We start from the raw sequence: 26427 nt of genomic DNA on the forward strand, positions 1-26427 counted from the left end.
TTTCCAGGTTGCAAACCTGAAATTAAAAAAAAATGATAGATTTCAATATATTATTATGAAATCTACCATGAAAAAAATCAGTGCGATTGGGAAAGATGCTCGGGATGGTCCAGACTAATAATTAGTTAATTTGTTTATAACTTGCAAACTATTCAACTTACCGATTCCAGATTTCTTGTGAGTTATTAGACAGTGATAAGGAATGAGAGCATGCGATGCCAAAACGTTCAGGTAATAATAACGCAGTTTATAACTTTTGATCTAATCAATATTTTTTGACGCTCGAGGGCAAGTTTTGTAGGTCTTTTGAAGACGAAAAAAAAGTACTTTACTGTTTTCTCGTGGAAATGAACGGAAAAAAGTTATAAGCGAAAAACGTGAATTTACGTAAAAATTATACAATTAACCAGCCTGTAAACAATCTTCCCCCCAATTTTATGACTGTGGAAACTAATATGTTATTGTACATAATATTTAGCATCTATAGTGACAAATTCAGATTGCCGAAACAAAAAGTCGCGCCCAATTCTATATTTCCTGGCCTAATTTGCAACTTTTCCGTTTTTGTCTTTTGAATTAAAGGTAAATGTATAGCGTCGATCGGAGAACGACATTTTGAGTAGTAATTATGTACAGTTAATATAAAATTTATAAGATGGCCTACGGTAAGGATGAATATTACAATGTATTATTAATAGCCGATCTACTAATTTTACTATCCGTATTGCAGGGACAATTTGGAAACAAAGACTAACATTTAAGAAAAACCTTTTTACATTTACCAATTAATATACAAAATTAGTTTTTTTTTACTGTACTGTTAGAATATAAACAAGTTTTAAGGATTCATTAATATACATTGTCAGTACGAAAATTCAAATGAAATGGAATGATATTTATTTTCTGTTGTAGTAAATGATTATCTCTGCACATTTGAGCGGACAGTAATAAACTTTAATAGCATTCCATTCAGTTACGAGATCGGAATTGGTAAAAAGATAAAAATAAAGAGCCTACTTTAAACATTCACAATGCATATTTACCACGGAGTTTCGAACAGCGAAAATAATTCAAACAGTGTTTTTAAGAAGGAATTACTGTAACACGACTAATTTAGTTGAAAATAAACACAGAAAGGATAAACGATATTAAAATAAAAATAATGGTTTTTTATTAATCCTCCATAGAATCTGATCTCCTATGACCCGTTTCGGTTTGGCAGGACAGACACGGTACACCCTGTACAAATTTACAACCGTCATTAATGTCTCACGGAAACACGTCAATTTTATAGTAAAAACGATAAGATGAACTTAATTTGTACTGTATACGTTATTCGAGCTGATTATTTTATACGGCGGATGCTCAGGTCAGTCATTACTTAGATAAGGACGATCCTCCTCAGGTCGTTACGCGGGTATCTCCGATTCCAATACGCTCCATAGCCACCGAATAAAATAAACTGTAAGAATTTTCTCAGAACGAGATACAGAGTGTTAAAATTTAATCCTCCCGATGCTATAACACGAATTTAGAATAAGTACACCCCGTACAACCTAGAACAACAGTCCACTATTTATAAAAATGATTCGCACTGTATGTAATTTAATATCGAGTAGCAATATTTCATCGATTAGTAACTACCGGATAATATGCCAGTCAAGGTAACTTATACATCACGACTATAATAGGGAAGCAAATATTAGAGGTAACTCGTTTTAGACATTTAGCATGAGTGGTCTAATAATCATAAATGCGCAGTGGTAATCTAATTTTACAATGTGGGAATTTACCTGCTTGTATTTACACAATAAAATAACTACAATATCGCCGGTGTGATAACTGGAAAATGTTTACACTGCAATTTAAAATGGCCTCGCTTGCGTCAACATAGTCCAGTGGACAAATTTGTTCACTGTATTCACTGTTTTTATTTTGGGTAAATTTTTCAACCAAGCTCTTGAAAAAGTAGTTCTGTTTTAAAGTTTAAAAATTATTTATGCAGTGTACAAATTTTCACAATAATCAAAGAGAATTTTTTTAATCAACAGTTTCGGTTATTTAAAAAGATACGTGAAAATAGTATCGAGTTTTCTGAACTGTTCTGTATTTTTTATGTAATCGACTTTGTTAATTTTTGTTGTCGTGCCTATATTTCTCTAGTTTATGAAAGGGTTTGATATATCAAATGGCACTGATTCCGGTTCAAAACATGATTATCACAGCGTTCTCGGTCGCACGAAATGACGTCACAATGTGTTCTTGATCATCACAAAATTTAAATCTTTATATAATTTTTAAAATATATAATTAATTTGAAGCATTAGTTGTTGTCGGTCAGACTACAAATCTACACAGTTCTAGAAAAAATTAAATGTTCATAGTATCAACATTTCTCTCGAAAGTGTAGTAGTTTTATGTTGATAAAAAACTATTTTGGATTTGTTTGTATAGATTATGCGCAATACATTTCGAAAATAATACATTTTCTGATGTTTCGCGCGATACATTGCACAATAGTTTGCGCAAAAACCTCTCATTACGATTACTATTACTTTTAGTCATTTCAAAATAGATCAAGTCTTAATTAGTATTAATTTTATGTTTCGTAAAAATATTTTATGAAAATATGTGCAAAAGAAATTATGTGACATCAACTTTTATTATTCTATATTTAATTTAGTAAACGAAGAAAGTAGATAAAACAATAGCTCGTATATTACAAAGACCCTGTTAAGAATGTTATTTACAAAACAAAATTTTTGAGTATTTTAGTGGGTATTAAAATGTAATTATACCAATTATCTATTTTAGTAATAAACCTTTAATTCCCTAAATTAATAATTTTACAACTTTTAAAATACATATATTGATCACGATTATTACCCATCTATTTTAATACGCTTTCTTTCACAATAAATAAAAAATTATTATTACAGTTCTGAATCGAGCTGAAAAAGATCAAAGTGCCGACAACGGACTGAACTGTTGTTGACGCTGTGATATGATACATCGTTGTACCCAGAAGAAAATGATGAGTTCGATGACGCCTAATATTTAGTAGGTTTGTATTAAAGTATTATTTCACGGCTTTTCTCAACTGCTTCCCGCAACTTGAAATAAATCACATACTTTTATTAATGTTGAATACCCTGTATATAGAAAACGACCGCATCTTTGAATTCAGCGAATTTTTCTAGTTACGATGATCATACGACACTATTTAGGTACTTATTTGCAAGGCTGGCATAATATATATCAATGATATATATCCGATTATATCACGATATTTATTCCTTGATATATATCATGATATTTATAAAAATTTAAATAAAGATTCCTACTGGTTTAAAGTTGCTAAAACTGTTAACAGATGGCAGCAAAACCATATGCTAATCGTTGACGAACGTGTTTATTTATGTGATTCCCCGAATTTTTCAATAAGGTAAAATTGAATGAATATTTTTATTTCATTATTTCTCCCGGTGTTAGTCAATTCGAGCAGGTGATGTGTGTTTGTATTTTGTTTTAATATTTATGAAATTTATGTTGACTTGGTGTAAATTGGTTAGTTTTCGTAGTACCTAATATTCACGCAAATATTTTTTATTAGTTTCAGAATTTATATTTATTTTTTCGTTCTTGTTTTTGAATTTTATAATAAAAATATTTACCTAAATTGTTTCTTAATTTTATTTCGCTACTATAATATTATACAAAAACTAATTAATTTAAAAATAAATAAATATCAAGATATATATCCGATATTTAATATTTATATAAATATCATGATATTTGCTAACCTTGCTTTTTGTTTTCGTTAAAAAAACTAAAGAGTGCTTTGAAAATAAAACAGTTAACTATTATTTTACACGAAACGACGGTTTAGTTAAATTTTGGTTGACAATGTCTAAGTGTAAGCGATTAAGTACACTTTGACTTTGGTATATGAATAAGTTCGTCTAAATAACCTTATTTTGATCCCAGGAGAATCTTGGTCGATTGGAGTCCAATCTTTCTAGGACACCCTGTAGACAAAGTAATTTGTTTGTCAAATGGAATTAAATGAAAAATTACATTTCGACTATTTGCACGATACTCCAGTGCTACTATTGATTATTTTGCAATATAGGTTGCACAACGAAAAAAATTAATTCCAGCGCTTGCAAAAGCCGTTCGACAGACGAAACTATTAGTTCTAGTTATTGTGACAGACGAAGTTACCGAATTAAATTCATTTGGCGTGAGATCGGTCATTTTTATTAATAAATATAAAATATAGACGCCGAATCTAGTCCACTCAAACTAATAATAAACTTATGTTAACCCGATTCGAGTGGAATTTTGTTTCAAAACACAAAAAGCGTTTGGTTAAAGCGGCCTCAATATCGTTAACGGTGCGGTCGGCGGTTAACAACAAAATGTGGACTCCTACCGGAGACCTTCTAAAAAGGAAGCCAACAATTAGTTTAATTTGAAATCATGATTATGCTAATTATTACCCGGCTTTGTTATTTGTTACGAAACTGATTTTTATGAAAATCAGGAAAACGTCCGAGGCCTTTCGCAACTTTTCAACATTTCTCTTAATTACAGTTCTCAATAATCGGCAACACTCTTGCAAGAAAAACTTTGAATGCGGAGAGATTGTTCATAAAAGTTTTGGATAGTAGTATTGTTAAAGCATTTAACACGAAATAGGATTTAAAAAATTCATCGGTAACTCTCTATTCTTTGCCAGTTGCGTTACAGTAGCGCCTCTTTTGAGGCGTTCCCGCACTATAAGGGAACGAACTGCACTAGTTGTGACCAAGAAGAGCGCCAGAAGAAAGGGCCCTAGCCGGCGGGACCCAGCCAGGACAAAAGGAGGTCCCACAAAGCGCCTACACCGGCCGCATTTGCGGTCGGGGTAGACGACGGATGGGTCCCACCTACGAAGGCTGTCCGTGCTTACACGAGATGAGGCAGGATAAAGAGGGATAATCCCCCTCGATCCCAAATCATTGAGGCCAATTTCTAGCCATGGAATAATGGCGCACTAGTTGTGACCTCTAAAAGCTACGTTATTTAATTTTATTTTAAATATGCATCGTTCTGAGCCGCTAAATATAAAAAAAACAAATGATGGTCGATTTTTTTTTCTAAAAAGTCCCCTAAAATGCGTATCTTTGTAAACCAGGTTTTTCAAAATTGCAAACTGCGTTTTTTCGCTAATAAAAAAAAATTTGAACTCCAATCGAAAAAAGTTAAATAAGAAAGTTGTAGCTAGTAAAGAAACCTATCGATTCGTATTTTTAAATACTATATCGATTGCTATATTACTTTTCGAGATATATCGAAAAAACCGTCAAAAATCGACTTCTTTTGTTTTTGTTCTATCTCTTGCAAATTAAGGTTTTTGAAACTTGCCTGAAAGTGCCTTTTTTCAAATTAAAAAATATTAAAAATTTTTCGAGTTATCGATTTTCATTTCTCTATCATGTCTAAACGTTGCTCTACGACCTTCTGGAGCCGATTTTGCGTTCATTCTTACTGAGATTGAAATTGAAGACTTATATTTTCAATAAAAAAAATACTGTGGTTTATTTTTGCCACCTCTGCATTTTTAATTGTGCGTCAAATCGAAGCATTCTAGCGCAATCCAGCTAACTGTAGCGGGCGACGATTCGATTTCTAGGGGGAGGGGCAGCTGACCTCCCACCTCCCCCCCCCCCCTTGACGACGCCCTTGATCACCAATATATTATAAGTAATAAACAAGGTGTTCCATATAAAAAATAAAGCTTCCTGTCAATTTAAATACGCGAATAAGAACATTTCAACACAATTTCAAATATATTTCGCGAAATTTCTATTCTTGTAAGCTCTAATAAAAATAAAAGACATCATGGAGAATTGCAAAACAAAAAACAATACTTAGGACTTTAAATAGGATGTACCAATTTTTAAAAATGTTGTACTGAACACAAACATAGGTACAAAATTTATCAAACAATTTTTTACACTACGATTAGCACTGTTTTTTGTTTTTTTTTAAATAGTATTCAGGGAATTTAAATTAATTCCTAACTTTCATTGCCACATATCATAAAAGTAGGCGACTTTTCGTTTGCAAAACATACCTTTCAAAATTCGCACACCCAAAACAGCAATTAAAGCCAAATTATTAGAAAATTTCGATAAACAGACTAAATTAATATTTTAATGAGCTTGACTACATTTACCAATATAATTTTTTTAGTTATAAAGTATATATTAGGCAATACCTACACGAAATTTCTAATTATAATTTTTGTGTGGTTTTTAATTTAACAACTAAATATTATTTTACTGTAACAAATTCTAGCTATTATTAGCCTTGTGATTGTACACAATATTCTAAAGATTTGTACGTTTAGCGTTCACTTAAAATTTTCGTGTAGTGACGTCATAACACCTTTTAATTTTTTAGAACTTAACTGGGTTCAAAATAAAAAATGGAGATAAAAATGTAGATAAAATACTGCATTATAAAAGACGCCAATTGAACAAATAATCTTTAAAATTCAGAAATGTGTTTATTAATGTCATGCCTAGAATTTTTTGTTAATTTGCACAGTTTGAATATAGTGTATTTTATTCTTAATTTTGACAACGATTTAGAAATTTTCTTGAAGAAACTTGATTTTTTTTCCAATATAGCATTTAAAGGATATTAATAAATTCCAAAAGATGTAAATCCATGCAAAACTTTCCCTAACTCTAAATATATATACCTGTAAATACATAGTGCAAATAACGTAATTGATAATTGCTTTATTGGAGCTTTGCTAGGGCATTTGCATAATTTCATTCAGTAAACTACACAGGCCCGGATCCAGAGACTGGTTTTGGGGGTGGCGCAAAGCACTTCTTTATCATTATTATTATTATTATTATTATTATTATTATTATTGTTGTTGTTGTTGTTGTTGTTGTTATTTTTTTGATGACGTAAGGTGTAGGTTAGGAAGGGGGACTTGCATTAATATCGACTAACTGCCTGTTGTCGTTTGGAGAAATTGAAGATCATTAAAAAATGTTGTGCTTTGGGGGTGGCGATCGCCACATCGCCACCCCCTCTGGATCCGGGCCTGAAACTACATGGTACTCCTCTATTTAGACCAAAAAACAGCGTTATAAATTATTTTAGACACCTACCGACCATAGGCGTGCCACTATTTCTGTTTCGCATTCATTAATGCAACAAAAATTAATTCCTAATAAGACAAAGTAGACTATTCTATGCTACGTACGTAGACAATGATAATTTCATTAAATAGACACACGTAATTATAGAGACAAAATATAACAATCTTAATGCAGAGAAAATGAGTAATCTGTAATTCCAAACATAAGAATAATTTTATTCTATATAAAACAATATTTAAAACTACTTGTAGGCAGAATTTTTATAAGCCTTCCTAGCAGTTACATTATGCATAACTACAGAAAAGAACAAAGCGCTACGCCAATGCTTACTTGGCCTAATTCTAAATCATAGAAAAAAAATTATTTACCTAGAACTTCTAGCTTTTAAAGTTAGGGACACCGCAGGTAAAACTCGAAGCTTTCTCATTTCGAAGATAAGTACGGTCAAATAAATTGAAGGTATATTTGTGGTATACCTGAAACTTATTTTGTGTAGATCAATATGGACTCACACGCTCGCGACACTTTTTATCATAACACCAGCGGATGACTGAGGTAAAATTGAGCTACGCCTATTGATTGACACTTCCAACTTATCTCTATTATCTTAATTAATATAATTTATCTGTTTAAGAGACAGTGTCATTTTATCGAAGAAGGCAAAGCATGCGGGCAGATACGAGTTTGGATTTAATAATCGCCGACAGTAGACGAAAATTGTAATTGTACGCAGGGCAAAAAAAAGTTCCACGGGTAATTTGTGTGGATGACTGTCCGATATGTAAGAGACGTGTACATTCCTCGAGTGCAGAACATGTAACCGCGACATTTTTTCCCGCCGATACCGATTTTCACGTGAGATATTCGAGCACCGAGATATTCCGTTACGAATTCTATCGGCTATAACTGATACACTGCTTGAATTTATTAAAGGTTTGTCAAAGAGTTTGCAACAAGCGGGAAAAGTTTGTATTATACAGAACCTAAAAAATATTTAATCGTTTCTGTATTTTTGATAATTTAAAAATATATATTGACATATGTAAATATGTAAAATTCTTGAAAACTTGTTGAGAACTGCTGACTTTATTTTGGTATTTACGCATAACATAATCTGCCTATCCCGAAAGGGAGGTTAAGTATGCAGTGTTGCCAGTGTTACACAATACTCTTAAGCTGTAACATTTTATATGAAATAGCAAGAAAAAAGTTGGGCGATATTGTGCATATGATCTTCGACACAAGCGTTGCGGTTTGCGGTAAACAAGTTAGTGAGTTTGTACACATTTGTACATCATCATAAAATACTTTAATTATTGTCCAAACGCATTTTATATTAATTAACTAATTGTTTAAGTATTTTATTTCTCAATAATTAGTTAAGCGTTAATCGAGGCGTCAATTAAGATTTAAATTGGTTGCCATATTCTTTATTACGAAGTTAGAATTTGGATTAAGTTAGTGAGTTTGTACACATTTGTACATCATCATAAAATACTTTAATTATTGTCCAAACGCATTTTATATTAATTAACTAATTGTTTAAGTATTTTATTTCTCAATAATTAGTTAAGCGTTAATCGAGGCGTCAATTAAGATTTAAATTGGTTGCCATATTCTTTATTACGAAGTTAGAATTTGGATTAAGTTAGTGAGTTTGTACACATTTGTACATCATCATAAAATACTTTAATTATTGTCCAAACGCATTTTATATTAATTAACTAATTGTTTAAGTATTTTATTTCTCAATAATTAGTTAAGCGTTAATCGAGGCGTCAATTAAGATTTAAATTGGTTGCCATATTCTTTATTACGAAGTTAGAATTTGGATTAAGTTAGTGAGTTTGTACACATTTGTACATCATCATAAAATACTTTAATTATTGTCCAAACGCATTTTATATTAATTAACTAATTGTTTAAGTATTTTATTTCTCAATAATTAGTTAAGCGTTAATCGAGGCGTCAATTAAGATTTAAATTGGTTGCCATATTCTTTATTACGAAGTTAGAATTTGGATTAAGTTAGTGAGTTTGTACACATTTGTACATCATCATAAAATACTTTAATTATTGTCCAAACGCATTTTATATTAATTAACTAATTGTTTAAGTATTTTATTTCTCAATAATTAGTTAAGCGTTAATCGAGGCGTCAATTAAGATTTAAATTGGTTGCCATATTCTTTATTACGAAGTTAGAATTTGGATTAAGTTAGTGAGTTTGTACACATTTGTACATCATCATAAAATACTTTAATTATTGTCCAAACGCATTTTATATTAATTAACTAATTGTTTAAGTATTTTATTTCTCAATAATTAGTTAAGCGTTAATCGAGGCGTCAATTAAGATTTAAATTGGTTGCCNTTTATGGGAATAACTACATTTTTTAAGAGTCTCGCAAATTTTACATTTGTTATAAATATCCACGATATATATATAGCAGGAAATGAACTCCGCGCTACTATTTATTTACCTGTTGATGAGTCCACACTTTTTCTATTCAAATTGATTACTTCCTAAGAGAAATTTAATAAATCGTATCAACAAGCCGCTTTTTTTACGTCAAATATTTTAATTAAATAATATTAGCCAAAAATTTCTCGGAATTTAAATTAGTCAAAATATGGATAGACTAGAAACACGACAATTGTACAGCAAACACCGTAACTTTTAAGTTCACATGTATAGGGCTTCAAGTTACTCTTACTGCCATTCGTGGAATAATTTATACGAAAAATGATTCCTGAAGTCTCTCTCTATATAGCAGCGGCCGTAAAAAGGTCATGCAGCTGGATTTACATCAATGCTACTATATTTAGTCGTTTTACAATCATTATATCCGTAACATATACCTACTATTACACCGACAAGAAACATTACTTATTTTACACGACTGGATGCTATAAAATATGCTCGCCTCAAAAGGAAATAATTCATATTACCTACAGGATAGAAGAAAATAATGAGAGAATTCACACGCCCGAGCAAAAGCGCCTTTGTAATACAATAATTGCTTACCAACATCACTAAAAATCGTATAGTTAAGTGCAACGAATGTCAGAAACCGACTGCCTCCGCAGTACCCCGTAAATGAATTGCATTGAAGTCAAGAGCTACGGTTTCACTTAAATCAAGGTTAGCCAAACTTTGGCGTTAAAAATTATCAATAGAGTAAGACAGAAATTAATTTTTATTGTTACAATCATTCAATGCTGGTGGCAATTGCGTCACCGCTAGCGCTGGTCACATGATTAAAAATACTTTACTATATTATTTATTTTTAAAAAGATGCGTAAAAATTATCTATTCCTTCCTAACTACTTGAAAATAAATTTTCACACAAAATTTTTTGTATGTCTAACTGAGAGTATAACTTTTGATTTAAATTAATTCGGCGTAAGCGGTTTTTTTAAATTAAAAATATCACAAATCACAAATTTTCAGGTCATGTCATTTGCCACATTATTTTATTTTATGGCATTGAAAAGGCAAACACCCCATTATTTGTCCATGACACCAACGAATTGTCGGTTTGCCAAGTCATTTGTCAAGAAAACTATGTTAGGCGTAAATATCACTAAAGTCAGCGGTCCTCAAAAAGTTTCCATTAAAAAATCGTGCATACTTATTTAAAAGTGTATTTTAATTTGACAAATAACGAGAAAACGAGGAAAATAATCCATCAACCTTACTATCTTATCTGGTTTTGGGTACTAGATAGTTAAATTAAATACATTATACATTTATACAATTTTATACATAAATTTTTCCATGGTACAAAAAATTGCGCAAACAATTTTTATTGTTTAATCTCTTCTAAGCTACGTTTTCTTTGCAAATCTCAAGCAGAAAAAAACGTAATTTTTAAGACTCCAAAGTCGTAAGCACTGAATAAAATCTACTGCAGAAATAATACGATTAAAAAAATCTTTATATCCCATTTATATATATCTAGTCATATCCAATAACAGATATGACTAGACTGTTTATTTAATAAAGATCCTATAAATCTTTTTCAGTACAAGTATTTATTTATGTCTTGTCTAAAAAAGAAGGTTCGCCAAAGTTCAGATACCTACGTGTAATATGTTATGCTAAATTTTATAAGTAGTTATGGCGTGACGTGACACATAAAATACTGGTTCTGAAAGTCGGGGCAAATTTTAATACCTATGTCGTTAATTCAACAGTATTTCTGAAAAAAATGTAGATAAAGAACTCGAGTTGACGTCCACCAAATGATATTTTTATTTATTTTAATTTGTAATCTAAGAAATTTTTTATTTATACTTTTTTTATAAAAATGGATACGACTAGCGATTTAGTAAAATTCCTTAACTTTGTTAAATGTTAATGTAAACAGAACAACTCGGTGGAATATAATTACTGCAATAATGAACAACAAAATGTAACCCGAAATTTTGGATGTAGGTTATAATTTTGTTATGAAAAAAGAGGTTTACTTTTATAAGCGTAATAAATTGCTGAGATTTAAAACGAGATTGTGCGAAGTTTATTATATTGAATTGTAGAACACAAAAAACTACAAATATTTGTAGCAAGACGGTAAATTTTATTTATAACAAAAATTTTGCATGATCTGTACAATACGAAAAGACTAATTCTTTTCTTCCGGCAGCCTTCAAAATAGGTAAACCCATACAAAGTTCAGTCAACAAAAAAATTTCTTGTTGGCTGGAAATCTATTACAGTATGCTTTGGACAATTTTTTTTTTGTCCATATATTTCGAAACCAAGTCAAATAATTAATTAAAGTTCTACAGTTCTCTTTGCCCGACCTTTTATTTTTTAATTTTTGCAGGAAAAATGTTTTAAAGATACGTGGGACGCAACTACATTGCCGATTTATAAAACTTTTTCGCATTTTTTGACCCAAACAAAATATGTACCTATTACATTTGCTTTGGATTTGAAAAATTTGAATTTGAAAATATAGTTTTTAGCAAATTACTCCAATCAAAACAATGTTAAAAGAACTTAGATAGTGTACTAGATCGTAGTGACGCGGTCTCGATCATGTCACACTATACAGGGCAGGGTTCGAAAATATCATGAAATTTATATAAATATCATGATATAGGATATATATCCGATATTTTCGGATATATAACAAATTTTGATATTTATTTTGTAATGTTTGTCAATTTTTTTGCTAATACAATATTCTAACGAAAACGATCACAAAATAATAAAAACTGAGCTAAGGTCGATAATAATATAATTTCATTAAACAAATAAAATTTGAAAATAGTAACCAATTTAAAATGATTTAATGGTTAGGCATCGAATAATGATGAACGACATAGTTGTGCACTTATTTTTTATGAGAATAACTACGTTTTTAACGGTCTCGCAAATTTTACATTTGTTATAAATATCCACGATATATATCAGAATTTAAATATCACGATATATATCGTGATATACATCGTGATATAAATATCGTTGATATATCCTTCGAACCTTGATACAGGGTATTCAAAAATGAAAAGACTACACTTTAAAGATAACTCTTGGGAGAAAATAAACGTATTTGTTACAATTTTGCTCCCGTGGAAAAGATAGATAGACGTTTTTTGAAATACCAGTTAATTTACTCTGAAATAATGGAAAAAAATAAAACTTCAACGCCACCGAGTATACATATGGATGTCTTACGCAGCACGAATTTGGGCATTATTCCGTTTATTTACAGAATTTTCTAAAGAGATAAAATTAAATATCTCTCTTCCGCTTTTGGAGAATCCGTGCTTCTTTCAAATTCCAATTATTACGAAGAAATTAAGTAAGTAATGGTTCTTAAGACTTGTAGAACAAAATCCAATACGGGTTTCTTGGTATTTATTTTGCTTCTTTTAGAAACGAGTTACAGAAGGTTTGTTCGAGTTGTTATATAAGTGTAACTAATTTTGTTTATTGGAAAGGTTTTTTAACGCGAAAAAGTGGTATTTTCAAATAACAGTAGTTCGTAATTAAACTCAGGAGTAAGATCCTACAGATAAATAACACTGTAACACTGTTAAGTTCTAAAAACTACGTGCCAACACTGAGAACCTTGAAAAGACCGCGAACCGTACTGCTGCTCAGAAAAATTACTACAAATGATAATTAACCTTGTTCCGTATATCATTTATAATGAGAAAATATAACCGTAGATACCCAAATTCCTAGCGAATTAAGTGAAACTACAAAATAATTGCATTCCTACACAATATCGATTCTGAAGAAAGGTTTGCAAATGTTTCAAAATACTCATATCTCATACCGAGAATTAATTCTATTTTCCTTGGCCAATTTTATCACTGGTTCAAACAGCAAGAACTCGACACATTTTAAGCTGCTCCTAGTTGTGCGGAAGTACGTATTTATTTACAAAAGCTAGTTTGATGAGGGGTAGGAAAAGCCATCTGGAATTAAGGAATTTTAAATTGCGCTACAAAGAAGTGAAATACAGTGTCACCAATTGCCCGTAAAGGTCACAGGAAAATTTTTGTTTGAACAATAATGCCAAATGAAAACCGTAGTTAAATTAATTTCAGTACTTTTCTTTAGAAAAACATAATTTTTTTAAAATTAATAACGTTTTTACGTAATATTTATCAAGTCAGCATGCCTGCAACTGATAAATCCAATATCTAGTGACTTATTTGGCCGACCTAGTATCCCTAATACCTCCGAGCCATATTATTGATTCCGCGTTCAATAACAGTGTCAGATTGTTCGACACTAATTATTCGAGACAAGGCTACAATGAGTTTTTGCACAGGTGGGTGGGTCAAAGGAGGAGTTGTCTTTAAACTAGACCGATTATCCTTTTTTTTCCAACTTGGACCGGTTTGGAAAAACTATTCAGGATAAATTGCCGCTTATTAATACACTAGAATGATTGACACGGCTCTAATGACTAATAGAGGGTTCAATAACGTGTTTAGTGTAACGGCTAACACTCGGTGACTTCTGGGAGATTTAGAATTAATAACAGCGTGATGCTAACTCCGTTATTGATGGAGATACAAAGTCGGTTAAATTTCTCTGCTGATTAAACTGCTTTAAATGAAAAAACAATCGCATTTATGAGGTATGTGTCAGTGTTAAGTATACTTGATGAATTCTCATGAAAATAAATCGAAACTGAGATGTTCTCGTGGAATATTCGAAGGCCACTCTTCAGTTTTGACTTTTTTAAAACAATTAACGGAATTTACTTGCATTGCGGAAAATAGGTCTTTTCCCTCCTTGTTTGTACGCACTGGAATCAGATAAGGTATTTCTGGATCCCCACAACAGGATACATATTTTTACAGCCCTGGTAACATTTAAATACTTCGGTTTCTACCTGCCTTAGCCGTACGAACAAGATAAGTTATTTTCAAGGTTCACGGTAAATAGACTTTACAGACATACATAATTTACAACACTTTGAGGTTATCGAAATTTAATACGCCTAATTGCCTTACCCTTACCATAAACGACAACTAGAACAGTTGAAATTCCTTTCCAGTATTTAAAATATTAAAAGTGCAACTTAGAGAGGTTAGTTTGGGATTCAAAACGAAAACCGTTAAAGGAAAGACCGTTGGTACTACAAAAATAAGTGGTTGAGATGTCGCGTGTTGCATCGACTGTCTTGATCTTAGAAATTAATTCCGGATGACAAGCACTCGGTTAGATTCTAAAAACTATTTCTAGAGGAGTCGTTTTTAGCTAAACTATCAGAACTGGGAACCGGCTTTTAAAATGTCAGGTAGGTGCATACATGAAAATAAGCATTGTGGCGTGCACATAACCTCAAAGGTAAACCTCGTCTAACGATTTGTAAAACACCCAAGGATTAGCCAGTTTCAAAAGAAGAGTACGACGACAAGGCGATGAACAAGAAGGAAATCGTGTGGGCATTGATGTAGTTAAATTAGTCGTTCCCACATGTGTGGGTTAAAGCGAAGCATTCAAACAGTTCAACGGCTCAAACAAAGGAACAGAGGGTACTAACTTATATTTCCTTGCTGATACGAGCGAAGGGCTCAGGAGCGTCGTGTGCCAGAGGGAGATTTCATCCCAGACATTGGAGAACACACCTGCACTAAAACATAGCACCTGCACATGCACCACCGTTATGACACAACTTCGGCTCATTCAATCACTAACTGGTTTCGTTATTCGTCGTGTTGATTCATTGTCTTGTTCACCACCACACCACGATGCAGATGGTACTCGCAATGGGCTGAGCCGGGAGCACGAACCGGTCCGAGAGGCACCGACTCGCTTTAACTAGACCGAACGCGGACCGAGCCGTTTACTCAGCCAGAATGACATTACCAGATCTCTAAAAATAAATCTCCAGCTTAAGTGCAAGACACAATCTGATTCATTTACGTGATAAAAGTCTAATCGAACGCTCGCATCGTTATATACGCAGTGATTCCAAAAGACTTCTCTTCCATATTCCGCTTCCACCGTCAATCAGTCGCCGTATCGAATTCCAATAAAAAATATATCCACGAAAGGTCGATATTTCTACATTTATTTCTAACACTATTATCCTTAGTCAATGATATACCTAACTCCGGAAGATTATTGGTTATGCCGAGTTAAAAAGGAAAAATACAGTGATCCTCAATTGTTTCCAGAATCCAAATTTCCAGAAACAAATTTGAATTCAAAGGAGATTCTTTTGAATTTTTGAAATGTAATTTTCTTTAATAAACGTTATGTTTATCAAGTTTTGATTCAATAAATTGTTCAAGAAATTATCACAATTCACCGCATTCGTGCCACCTTTTTTACACGTTGCAATAAATTGGTTATAATTTATTGGTAAAATTTAAGATTATCGACTTTTAGAATGAAAATCAGTCATGACGACAGCAAACCACAAACCGTAATAAATTTACAACTTATGATTAACTGCAATAACAAACACGTGTATAACCTATTATTTAAATATTTAATATAAAAACAAGCGTCAAAATCGTAGAATGTAATTAAAAATGGTCAGTAAATTAGAAACAGGCCTATTGTCTCCAATTCCTTGACTAATTTATTGAAGCTTGAAGATTTACCAGTTTATGTGTGACAGGTTTAATGGGTGGGAAAAAATTGGTCAAGTTATATGGGTACATGTAAAACGGAAACTGTGGTAAATTTCCTAGCTTCAATATATTAATGAAGAAACATTAGCTGGTTCCCAATGTAATACAATTTTAGTAACGATTTTAGGTACAGTCTTTCCGATCTCAATTCAAGAACCAAGAGGTTGGCAGTATGTACCAGGTTCGGTCGACAACTCAGCATTGAAATATTTGAAAAACTTGTTCCCATATTTATTGAGCCATACCCATATACAGGTCTGGTCGCCCAGTTGAAGAATGAGCGAGCGGGCAAACGCGGCACAAACACAGCCGCACTGGACGAGCTGACCATAAATTCAGTTGTCAACAAATGGCCTAGCAGTGCAGTGCAGCAATGCGGAATTTGGTGTGATTCAAGTAATTTTAATTTATTATAGGCACCTTCTATTAATCATTCATTGCGAAAGGGAGAAATAAGAGGGATATTTTATTATTACAACATGGCATTTTGGAGACCTTTTGAAATGGAACAAAACGAATTTTACCATCAATATAATAAAACTATTTGAGGACATAAATAATTAAAATATGTTGTTGGCCAAATGAACATATTATAGAAATTTTCTACACATTATATACAAATCATTATAATTTTTTACTTTTAGCAGAAAACTTTTTTAGGTACGCCTATGAAATTAATTAAATTTTGTTGCTAGGCGTTTTTATACATGTTCAACTGACTTCGGAAAGACTATACATTCAGAAACTTTTGTGTAGTTGGACTGGACCAATAAATTGGCGAATTTATTGTTACAAGTAAAACGGTGCCGCAAACGTACGGAGTTGTGACGGTGTAAAAACTTGTTTCAAAAACATCTGTGCCCACCTGTATATCTCCCCTTCGGTGTTACGCACTAAAAATTACCAAGACACGAACATATGAAACTGCAACTTTGTAGGAAGTATATTTTGTATTTTTCTTTCCAGATCCTGATTTCTTCGCGTTACTCTTTACAGTGCTTAGTGGTTGAATGATCACTCGATCTAAATCCACCAAAAAAAGTTCCCGCTTTCTCTAAATGCTCAAAGCTGAAATCAATTCTTAGCTGATTTGTGTAAACAATAAAATGAAAGTAGAAATATGTTACAGATTGCGAAAACTAAAACAAAAACAACCCGTGATGTGAAAATATGAAAACATTTTTAATCCTACTCGCAAACTTTAAGTGGATTTAAATGCTTCGCCAAATAAACTATATTTTGGCGTTAAAGATGTTCTAACTTAACAAATGCGGAGGCATTGTTTTACAGACAAATTAGGTAGTTAAAATAGACTTAGTTCATCACGATATGAGTCAGTTTTAAATTTAGTTTCCTCATAAAGAACATAAATAATGAACAAAGCAAGCTGGGACTTGTATACTGGATGTATTGGCTATTTTTTGTAAATATAGAAAATAAACAATAGCGAGAGTTAATAAAGTAATAAAGCGATTCCCGGAATTTTAATTAGCTGTGTATTAGAATAAATAGACGCTAATACCGAATCACGTTTTGAATTTTAATATTTAAACGACTAGAATCCATAATTAATTCCGTAATCAAAAGATCAACGATCATAAATGTATACACGTCCTTTAAGCTTTATTACATTAATTACAATTTACGACGTGTTTATATACTTTTAGGAAACATAAATGATTATAGAAATTAACTTTTAAGGTGGAATAAAATGCACTCACTGTACATCACGAAAAAAAGTTCGTATTACGTCAATAACAAATACGTGTAGCATTTATCAGGCAATATCGACAGTCCTTGAAAAATTTATTACATGATAAGCTTACGTCATGCAAACATTATTTTTATTTAACGATTTTTGTTCATACACTGAAGCCGTATATTATTTATAGGGCGTAGACATATAACAGCTCATGATTTATGATAAATTCCTATCAATAATCCACAGGATATATTTATAGAACGCATTTTTTGGCTTTAATTCCCTCAACACGGACGGTTGACCAAAACATGAAATTATTGAGTAAATTGGTAGAAAGACATTTATGCAGAAAACCGGTTAATTTATTCGAACCGCTAGTTAAATTGATTCCTCACAATGACAAATAGCTTACACGCTGATTATAGTCTTTCCGATTTCAATTGAAGAACCAAAAGGATGGCAGTATGTTCGGTAGCTGACGGAGCAACTCGGCATTGAAATATTTGAAAAACTTGTTCCCACATTTATTTAGCCATACCCATACACAGGTCTGGTCGAACTAAACGTGGACGTGGTAGAAATGTATACGCCCAATTGAAGAAACGGCGTACACAGAGAGCCGAACTGGGCAACAGGGCAATAAATCACAGCTGTTGACAAGTGGCTGACAAATTGCGTAGCAGTGCAGTGCAGCAATGTGGAATTTGTAGTGATTCAGATAATTTTAATTTACTATAGGCACCTTTTATTAATCATCATAATATTTTTTTTAGTAATATTATTACAACATGGCATTTTGGAGACCTTTTGAAACGGAACAAAACGAAATTTACCATCAATATAATAAAATTGTTTGAGGACACAATGTTGTTGGCCAAATGAACATATAATAGCAATTTTCTACACATTATATACAATTATAATTGTTTACCTTTAACAGAAAACTTTTTTAGGGACGCCTATGAAACTCATTAAATTTTATTGCTAGACGTTTTTATACATGTTCAACTGACTTCGGAAAGGCTAAAACTAAAAACAGTTTTGTTAATTCATATACATATTATCTACGCAATTGACGTTCCAAAAGATGTTTTTTTATTTTCATATTATTTTAGTTAAAAGAATACGTAGTATATTATTTTGACATAAAGTGTCAAACGTGACAGTTTATAATTTATTTATTTATCTACTATCATAGAAAGATGAGATATCTAGTATTTATTAATCTACTTAGTACTTATGTCACCTCTAAGGATTCTGAACCAGCATTGATCAAAATTATAAGAGAAAATTAGACATATTTATCTTCATTACAAAAAATAATAATAATAATAAAATACTTTAACGTTCTTCTTTTTGTATTTAATTTTAGACTATATACGTAATTTCAAGTAAACGTTGGAAATTGTTCCTTCATTGCAATATCTGCTCTCCAAAAGTACTTTTCAATTGTACCTTCTGAAATATTTCAAATTGGGCAAAAGCCAAAATTATATATCGCGTTTCGAAAAGAATTCAACAATCTTTCTAAAAGCTAACCACGGAGCAGAAATCCCGCCAAAATTATCAGAACTATAAATAAACAGCTGCAAACTACATTCTACGAGAACCAGAAGGCGCATAGTGGGAAAATACATATTCACCCAAGTTCCGAAAATTTCCAGAAATACCCCTAACGAAGCCACAATTATTACTGTCACAAGTCATCAGCCGTATAAGACGATACTGACAGTACATGCGACGACGAAATCGCCCCCGACAGCGCAAAAAAGCGCGAAAATATTCATCGCCCTTTCGAATATTTGTAAAACATAAATCCAAATATTTCGAAATTTGAACTATAATACGGCCTTAGGGTCGTCATTAATCAAAATAAGTTTCAGCTCAACAACTCCTGCGAGACGCCCACAATCAGTAGAAGGACATCATTCCGAAATGCCAATTTCCAGGTTCCACCGTGGACCTCGCTACGGGTCCCCCTACGGAGTCAGCGTAGAGCGTGTTCGAACGTCCACCCAGACCGCTTGCAGTGCCGGATCTTAGCCAATACTAATTATTTCAAGTTTTTTTCTTATATAAAATGTTACATACCATTTAATGTTAATTAATACAAAAATTGTAATAAACTACGTATAACAACTCCTAAAAATTTTCTCAAGCTCACAACTTCCAAAGCTTACGTAGCACAACCATCCAGGCTTAGTCCATCCTGAGGTGAAGTGATACAAGCTCCTAAAGCCCTGTAAGGACCCATTATAAGCTTTAGCCTTACAATTCTTGTAGTAAGCTCTCTAAGGAGGCCATACACGTAAACGCAAGCTCCTAAAGCTTCCACACAACCTCCTAAAGGTTCCATTGGGGCACCCTAAGGGGGCCATACACCCACAAACTTTAGTGTCCTAGTCCAGCATTAAAAAACAACGAGAACACAAATGCCCAGTGAAAAAGAAGGTTAAGCCGAAAACCTCCCATAAACAGGAAACACAAAACCCAAACCAAAGCATATCGCAGTGTAAGTACGTCTTTAGGTAAAAATAGAGTGTGGACCATTATCCTAAGACCCAGTAATCTTGTCATCAATGGAGGAAGAGCGACAGATCGCTCGATTCGACATATATGCCAGGGGATAATGCAATCGATCAAAATCCACGACTTGACAACTTATTCTTGATAAAAATTGATAAAAAATAAAACACCTGTTTTTCCATAGTACATATTTCGATATCAAAAAAGTGGAAAAGCCGATACACAATTCCAAGATGGGCAATTTACGATAATAATTTTTTTTTTCACATTACTTTTCAAATAAAGAAAAACTGTAAAATTATGCGACTCGCACAATTTTCCAGTGGTGCAAACTTGAATCGGTCATATTTGAAAAATCAGGTCAGAAAATTAATTTGCGTTTGTACGAAAAATGAAATTTCCACTTGAAATGCTACACTGAACAATTTGGAACACATCAACTGTAGCCCAAATTACGTTTCATTAAATTATTCGAATTAACCTAATTATTATAAGCTTTGCTGTAACAAGTGCGCTCATTATTAAATTCACACAAACGAAAACCTATAATTAATCGCTTGTATCACTCTGAACTGACGTCAATAAATAAAAAAATTATTACAATAATGTAGGGGACACGTCTACGCACAACCGACAAATATATTAAAAAATTTACATAAAAAATTGTTACTTACATTTAATTCTAAAGCTTTTGTTTCAATTTCAGTCTTGGTATATTTGGCTCTAAAGTCCAGAGGTTGAAGACAAGATTCCATTATTTTGAACCACTTTCGTAGACATTTGAGCTCATGGTCAATGTCTGAAATTAACAAAATAATCATTACACCCACTTAGTAAAAAAACACATATTCATAACAGTGGGAAGACGGCATTGAAGCTGTTACTTTCATAGTTCATAATTTTAAAAAACAAGAATCATAATCAATAAATTAATAGCTTCAATGTCTCACTTAACAAATATTTTTTGAGAACAAACTAAATAAATCCATCTTTCCAAGCAAATGGAATGAAAACTGTTGGGTTTGTATATGTCAAATAAATAAATAATTTGATCCATTTTTTTAAAGAATTACTGTAAATAATGATCGAAATTTTTGGTACCAACTACTAGTAAAGTATTCACGAAGCTACGCCCGAGTAATATCAGGATTTGAGTACTAATTTCCGTTTTTTATTTATTTAATCGAAAACCAAAAGGAGTTTTAAATTCAGGAGGGAAAACGAAACTGTTGTTTTTGTTATGGGCGCCGTACTAGATGAGCACCCGCTATAAAATAAATAAATATAATGGTAAATAATAAAATTACAAAATTGTGTAACACATTATGAGATATTCAAGGTAAATGACAATTTCCTAAAAAAAAAACACGGACAGATTTTATTATATAACAGCTAGGCCATTATTTTCCCTATACCGACAATTTTTGAGACCAGAAAACATTATTAACACTTTATAAAGCATACGAATTCGTTGAAATGTTGTTCAAAGCAATTTGGCCGTTTTTAAAAAGCCTAGTTATAAAAAATTTTAATGAAGATATTGACCCGAACTAGCAGGTTATTTACACTCGACGAAAAATAAACTGAGATTTGGCACATGCAATAAAAGCACACGTAAAAATTGCGTTAAATCCATTCATCACTCCATTATTTTTGCATTAGGCCCGTGATAATAATTTAAATTTAATATCCATGACTATTTTCATCAAACCATAAAAATTGTTTCTGTATATTCTAAACGCAGATAAATTTCAATGAAACAATTCGTAAAAATTAAATAATTTGTGTAACTTTTCTAAAACACTGTTCCTGTAATAATTTTTAGAGACCGACGTGAAAATAATTCAAATACGTCGGTGATTTTATAAATTGTACGGTCACTGTTAATTTTGAAATAACCTTGGTTTACAAATAAATAACAATGTTTCTAGGCTTTGTTGAAAATAACTTTATGTAACACTTCCTATTGCATCTGGCAAAGTAATTGTAAACATAAATTTCAAGCAGATACCAAATTTAAACATTCACGCATACAGAGATTGGAAATTATTTTCTTCTATCTGGCGTACATTGAAGCTTTTATGTGTTTACTCAGGAGTACTATTATCGACAATCTTTTCAAGCATAGGTACTTAGGACTGTATCGGAAACATAATTGAGGAAAAAATAACAATTTTTATGAATGTTTGCAGTGATAATTATGAATGGAAATGCGTCGCGAAAAGTACATAAAACTGATTCCAAGTTAAACAGAATCCGCTTTTTTGCACAATTATCTTAGCTATCACGTAGGCTAATGATCTCAACAAACATCTCCATTTTGTCACGTAAAACCAAGAGGATTCGTTGCCCCTTATATTAGATCACCGCATATACACCTTACTGTCTTCTGGGTTGCAGATTTAGCTTTAGAACTTTACTTCTACACACCATACCTAGCAGTCTTGCGGGTTGCCTACACTACAGACACATCGCGATTATGCGGACGTAACTTCCGTAATAAGTGACTTAATAAATTACGTAATTAAATTATTTCTATGTTCTAGTCATTATCATAGCTGTTTGATATAATATAAATAAACGGCCATAATCAAATTCTTAAAATAAACCATCAGCATAACTCATTTTAATTGCTGCTAGCAGATGTTAGAAATTATCATCGCTAGCTTACTGATTACGTGTTGATGATTGATTCTGATGAGCTTTTCTGAATTTACCTGTAAAATAGTATTTTCTGTATATCTTCGTCGATTTTGTTTTTTAAATACAGATTACAGAGCCTTCACAAATGATTACAAGCCACTTCATATTGGCAATTAAATTTTGGTAAAATTATAAATTATTAAAACAATAAGACCAATATTATATTAGAACATAACATTCTGTTTCACAGTCTCTGATTGGTGTAATTTTTTACGAGAGTCTATCAGCGATTATCTGAAGCGTAGATGTAATTGTTTGTCATTGTTCATTGTAAACGAATTGTTAATAATAGTGACACCAACAAAATAAAAAACCTACATCAGGATGGGCCTAGGGGTATGATTGCAAGTCCATCCCCCAACCCCCCTACCCCCCCAAACTATAGCCCGAGAACAACAAGGGCATGTTGGAGATTCCTAATTAAGAAAGTACATCATAAATTTGTAACAGGCAGCAACTTGGTTACGTTGCCATTTAAGATCTATTAAATAGTTTTTTTGGCTTAAACGCCTTGTTCAATGTATAGAAGTACAATTACGCTTTCTCTATGCAAGCCAGCATTCCGAGCGACTGTTTTAGTAGTACATTCAAAACTTAAAGCAAAAATTGTTTTTTGGATCATTGAACAGCTAAGAACGGTTCTCATTACCGTTACATTTCAATGCTTTGAATATGATGAAATATTTGATTAAAATTCTGAACGCATTTTTCACCTACACCCCTAAATGTATGCAACCACAATAACAGTAGTGTGTGGTTCAGCATCGATTTACTGAACACCACAAAAAAACAAACAAAGATAATCATGAACAATTCTTAGCTCCTCAAAAAAACTGATTGTAGCTTTGGAACGGCCAATAGCAACCCACACTTTTAAAGACATTTTGCATGATAAAGTTAATGAGTTTATGCTCAACCGCTGCTATTTATAATAGCTCGTAAAGATAAGTTTAAGACCTCCAACAAATTTTAGGTCATTCTAAACATTGTTACTATACCTAATAATTAGGTGTTACAAGTATTGTAACAGTTCTATCGACATTAAGATTGCTCTATAGCAAATAGGCAACCAGCAATACATTTTTATATATTTTATTACAGTTTGTCTAAATATGAATCAATGCACAAATGACAAACTTTCTCCAATTTTAACGCAGATTTTCTATAAAAGGGACTTAGTTTGAAACTCAAATTACTTTTTGGTGTAAAGAACTTTGTAATTTGCCTCTTTTGAACAAGCGGCGTCGGCCTCCAACAAATTCTTGGTCATTCTAAACGTTGTTACTATACCTAATAATTAGATGGTACAAGTATTGTAACAGTTCTATTGACATTAAGAGGGTTCTATAGCAACTAGGCAACCAGCAATACATTTTTTATAGATTTTATCACACAGTTCATCTAAATATGAATTAATGCACAAATGACAGACTTTCTCACATTTTAAAGCAAATTTTCTATAAAATGGACTTAAGTTTGAAACTCAAATTACCTTTTGGTGTAAAGAAATTTGTAATTTGCAGCTTTTAAACAAGCGGTATCATAAATTAAAAATTTCTTTACACCAAAAAGTAATTTGAGTTTCAATCTAAATCTATTTTATAGAAAATTTGTGTTAAAATGGGAGAAAGTATGTTATTTGTGCATTAATTCATATTTAGACAATCTGTGAAATAAAATCTATGTAAATGTATTGCTGGTTGGCTATTTGCTATAGAGCCCTCTTAAGTAATCAAATTAAAAAAATGGAATCAGCTATTATTTAATCAGATTATAGTCATATAAATCACATAGTTCGATAATGTAGTAACGGTAATACTTTAATGACACTAATATTTCCATAAAACTTTGATCTGTTGTCCACATAAATGGTTCTTAATTGATTTATTTCGATCTAGAGGGACGGTAGAACCATTTTTTTTTTTTTAATTAAGCAATACGCATTGTAAAAGATTTCAACTCGAAAGACAGCTCCCTGTATTCGACTAACATTGTGATTATTTGATCACTGTGTATAATGCACAAATAATAGTAACGCATATATTACACAAAAGAATAAATATTTCAAAACAACCAGACAAATATTTTATATTTTACTTCGATACATTCTGTCAAAAAAGTATCCGGAATATATCATTTAAACATTCTGTGTAAAGTATATTTAAATTTCTTTTTTGATGGAAAGTTGGTAGCACTGTACTTCACTCTAAAGCGAAGTGTAAGCACTGTTGATTTAGTTAATCCAGCTAAAATGTGTACCCCAATCTTTACTATGGATAATGTTATTGAAGAGAGTATGCCCAAAATTTTGTGCTACCAACGGAACTTCCTGTGCTGAATCATTGAAAACTTTGAGAAAAATGTACGGCAATTGAGTGTTATCGAAAACTCAAGCAGACGAATGGTGCAAAGCATTCAAACATAAAGTGAAAGAAATGGGTCTACGAGTTTGACGTGCAAACGAGTCAACAACCTTCGGAATGGCACTTTTCAAATGAAAAACAGTCAACAAAGAATATTATATGGGCGTTACGAAGCGTTTGAGAGAGAGAGTATCCTCCTAAAAAGACCAGATTTACGGAAGGACAATTCTTAGACTTTGCACCAAGACACATAAAGTGATAATTTAACGAATGCAGCCACCGTATTCCTCGGATTTGGCCCCCACTGACTTTTTCCGCTCCCAAACCCAAATTAAAGACATTTCGAGTCGATAGAAGTCATAAAACAAAAATCGCTGAAGGAGTTAAAGTCCATACCGGAATATGCTTTAAAAAGTGCTTTGACGATTGGGTTGTTTGTTGGAAAAAGTATACTGCTTCAAATGGAGCCTATTTTGACGGCGACAAAATAAATGTAGATGATTAATTGAACATATTGCGTTTTATTAACAAATACTTTTTTGACACAATGTATACGCCTAAATTTCTTTGCGTAGAGTGACAATTAAATATTATTTTTAATGTCTAACTTAATCCTTATTCGTTTAAACAAGATATAATGTACGGATACTATGTACAGTGTCCAAACAATCACATCGTCCATGAGATACGTGGCCCAATAAGAAACATCAAATTTTTTTGGACACACGATTTGAATAAATTAATTTTTTACATCTTGAACTAATTTTGAATATGCAGTTGGTAATCCATGGCCTGCTGTTGTCTCGTTTTTTAAAGTTTCACTTTAAAAAACTAGGAGGCTTTG

The 26427-nt window shown here is 32.1% G+C and overlaps 1 protein-coding gene across 4 annotated transcripts in view; it reads right to left on the reverse strand.

The window, feature by feature from the left end:
• Nucleotides 1–26427, reverse strand: part of LOC108916948 — a 113418-nt gene that overhangs the window by 50969 nt on the left and 36022 nt on the right. For all 4 annotated transcript variants that reach the window (XM_018723306.1, XM_018723309.1, XM_018723307.2 and 1 more), the window contains exon 6: nt 21192–21316. In XM_018723306.1, the coding sequence (XP_018578822.1) occupies nt 21192–21316 (125 nt within the window). The remainder of the gene's footprint in view (nt 1–21191; nt 21317–26427) is intronic.

The sequence above is a fragment of the Anoplophora glabripennis genome, unplaced genomic scaffold, assembly GCF_000390285.2.
Source record: "Anoplophora glabripennis isolate ALB-LARVAE unplaced genomic scaffold, Agla_2.0 scaffold2, whole genome shotgun sequence".
Lineage (NCBI taxonomy): Eukaryota > Metazoa > Arthropoda > Insecta > Coleoptera > Cerambycidae > Anoplophora > Anoplophora glabripennis.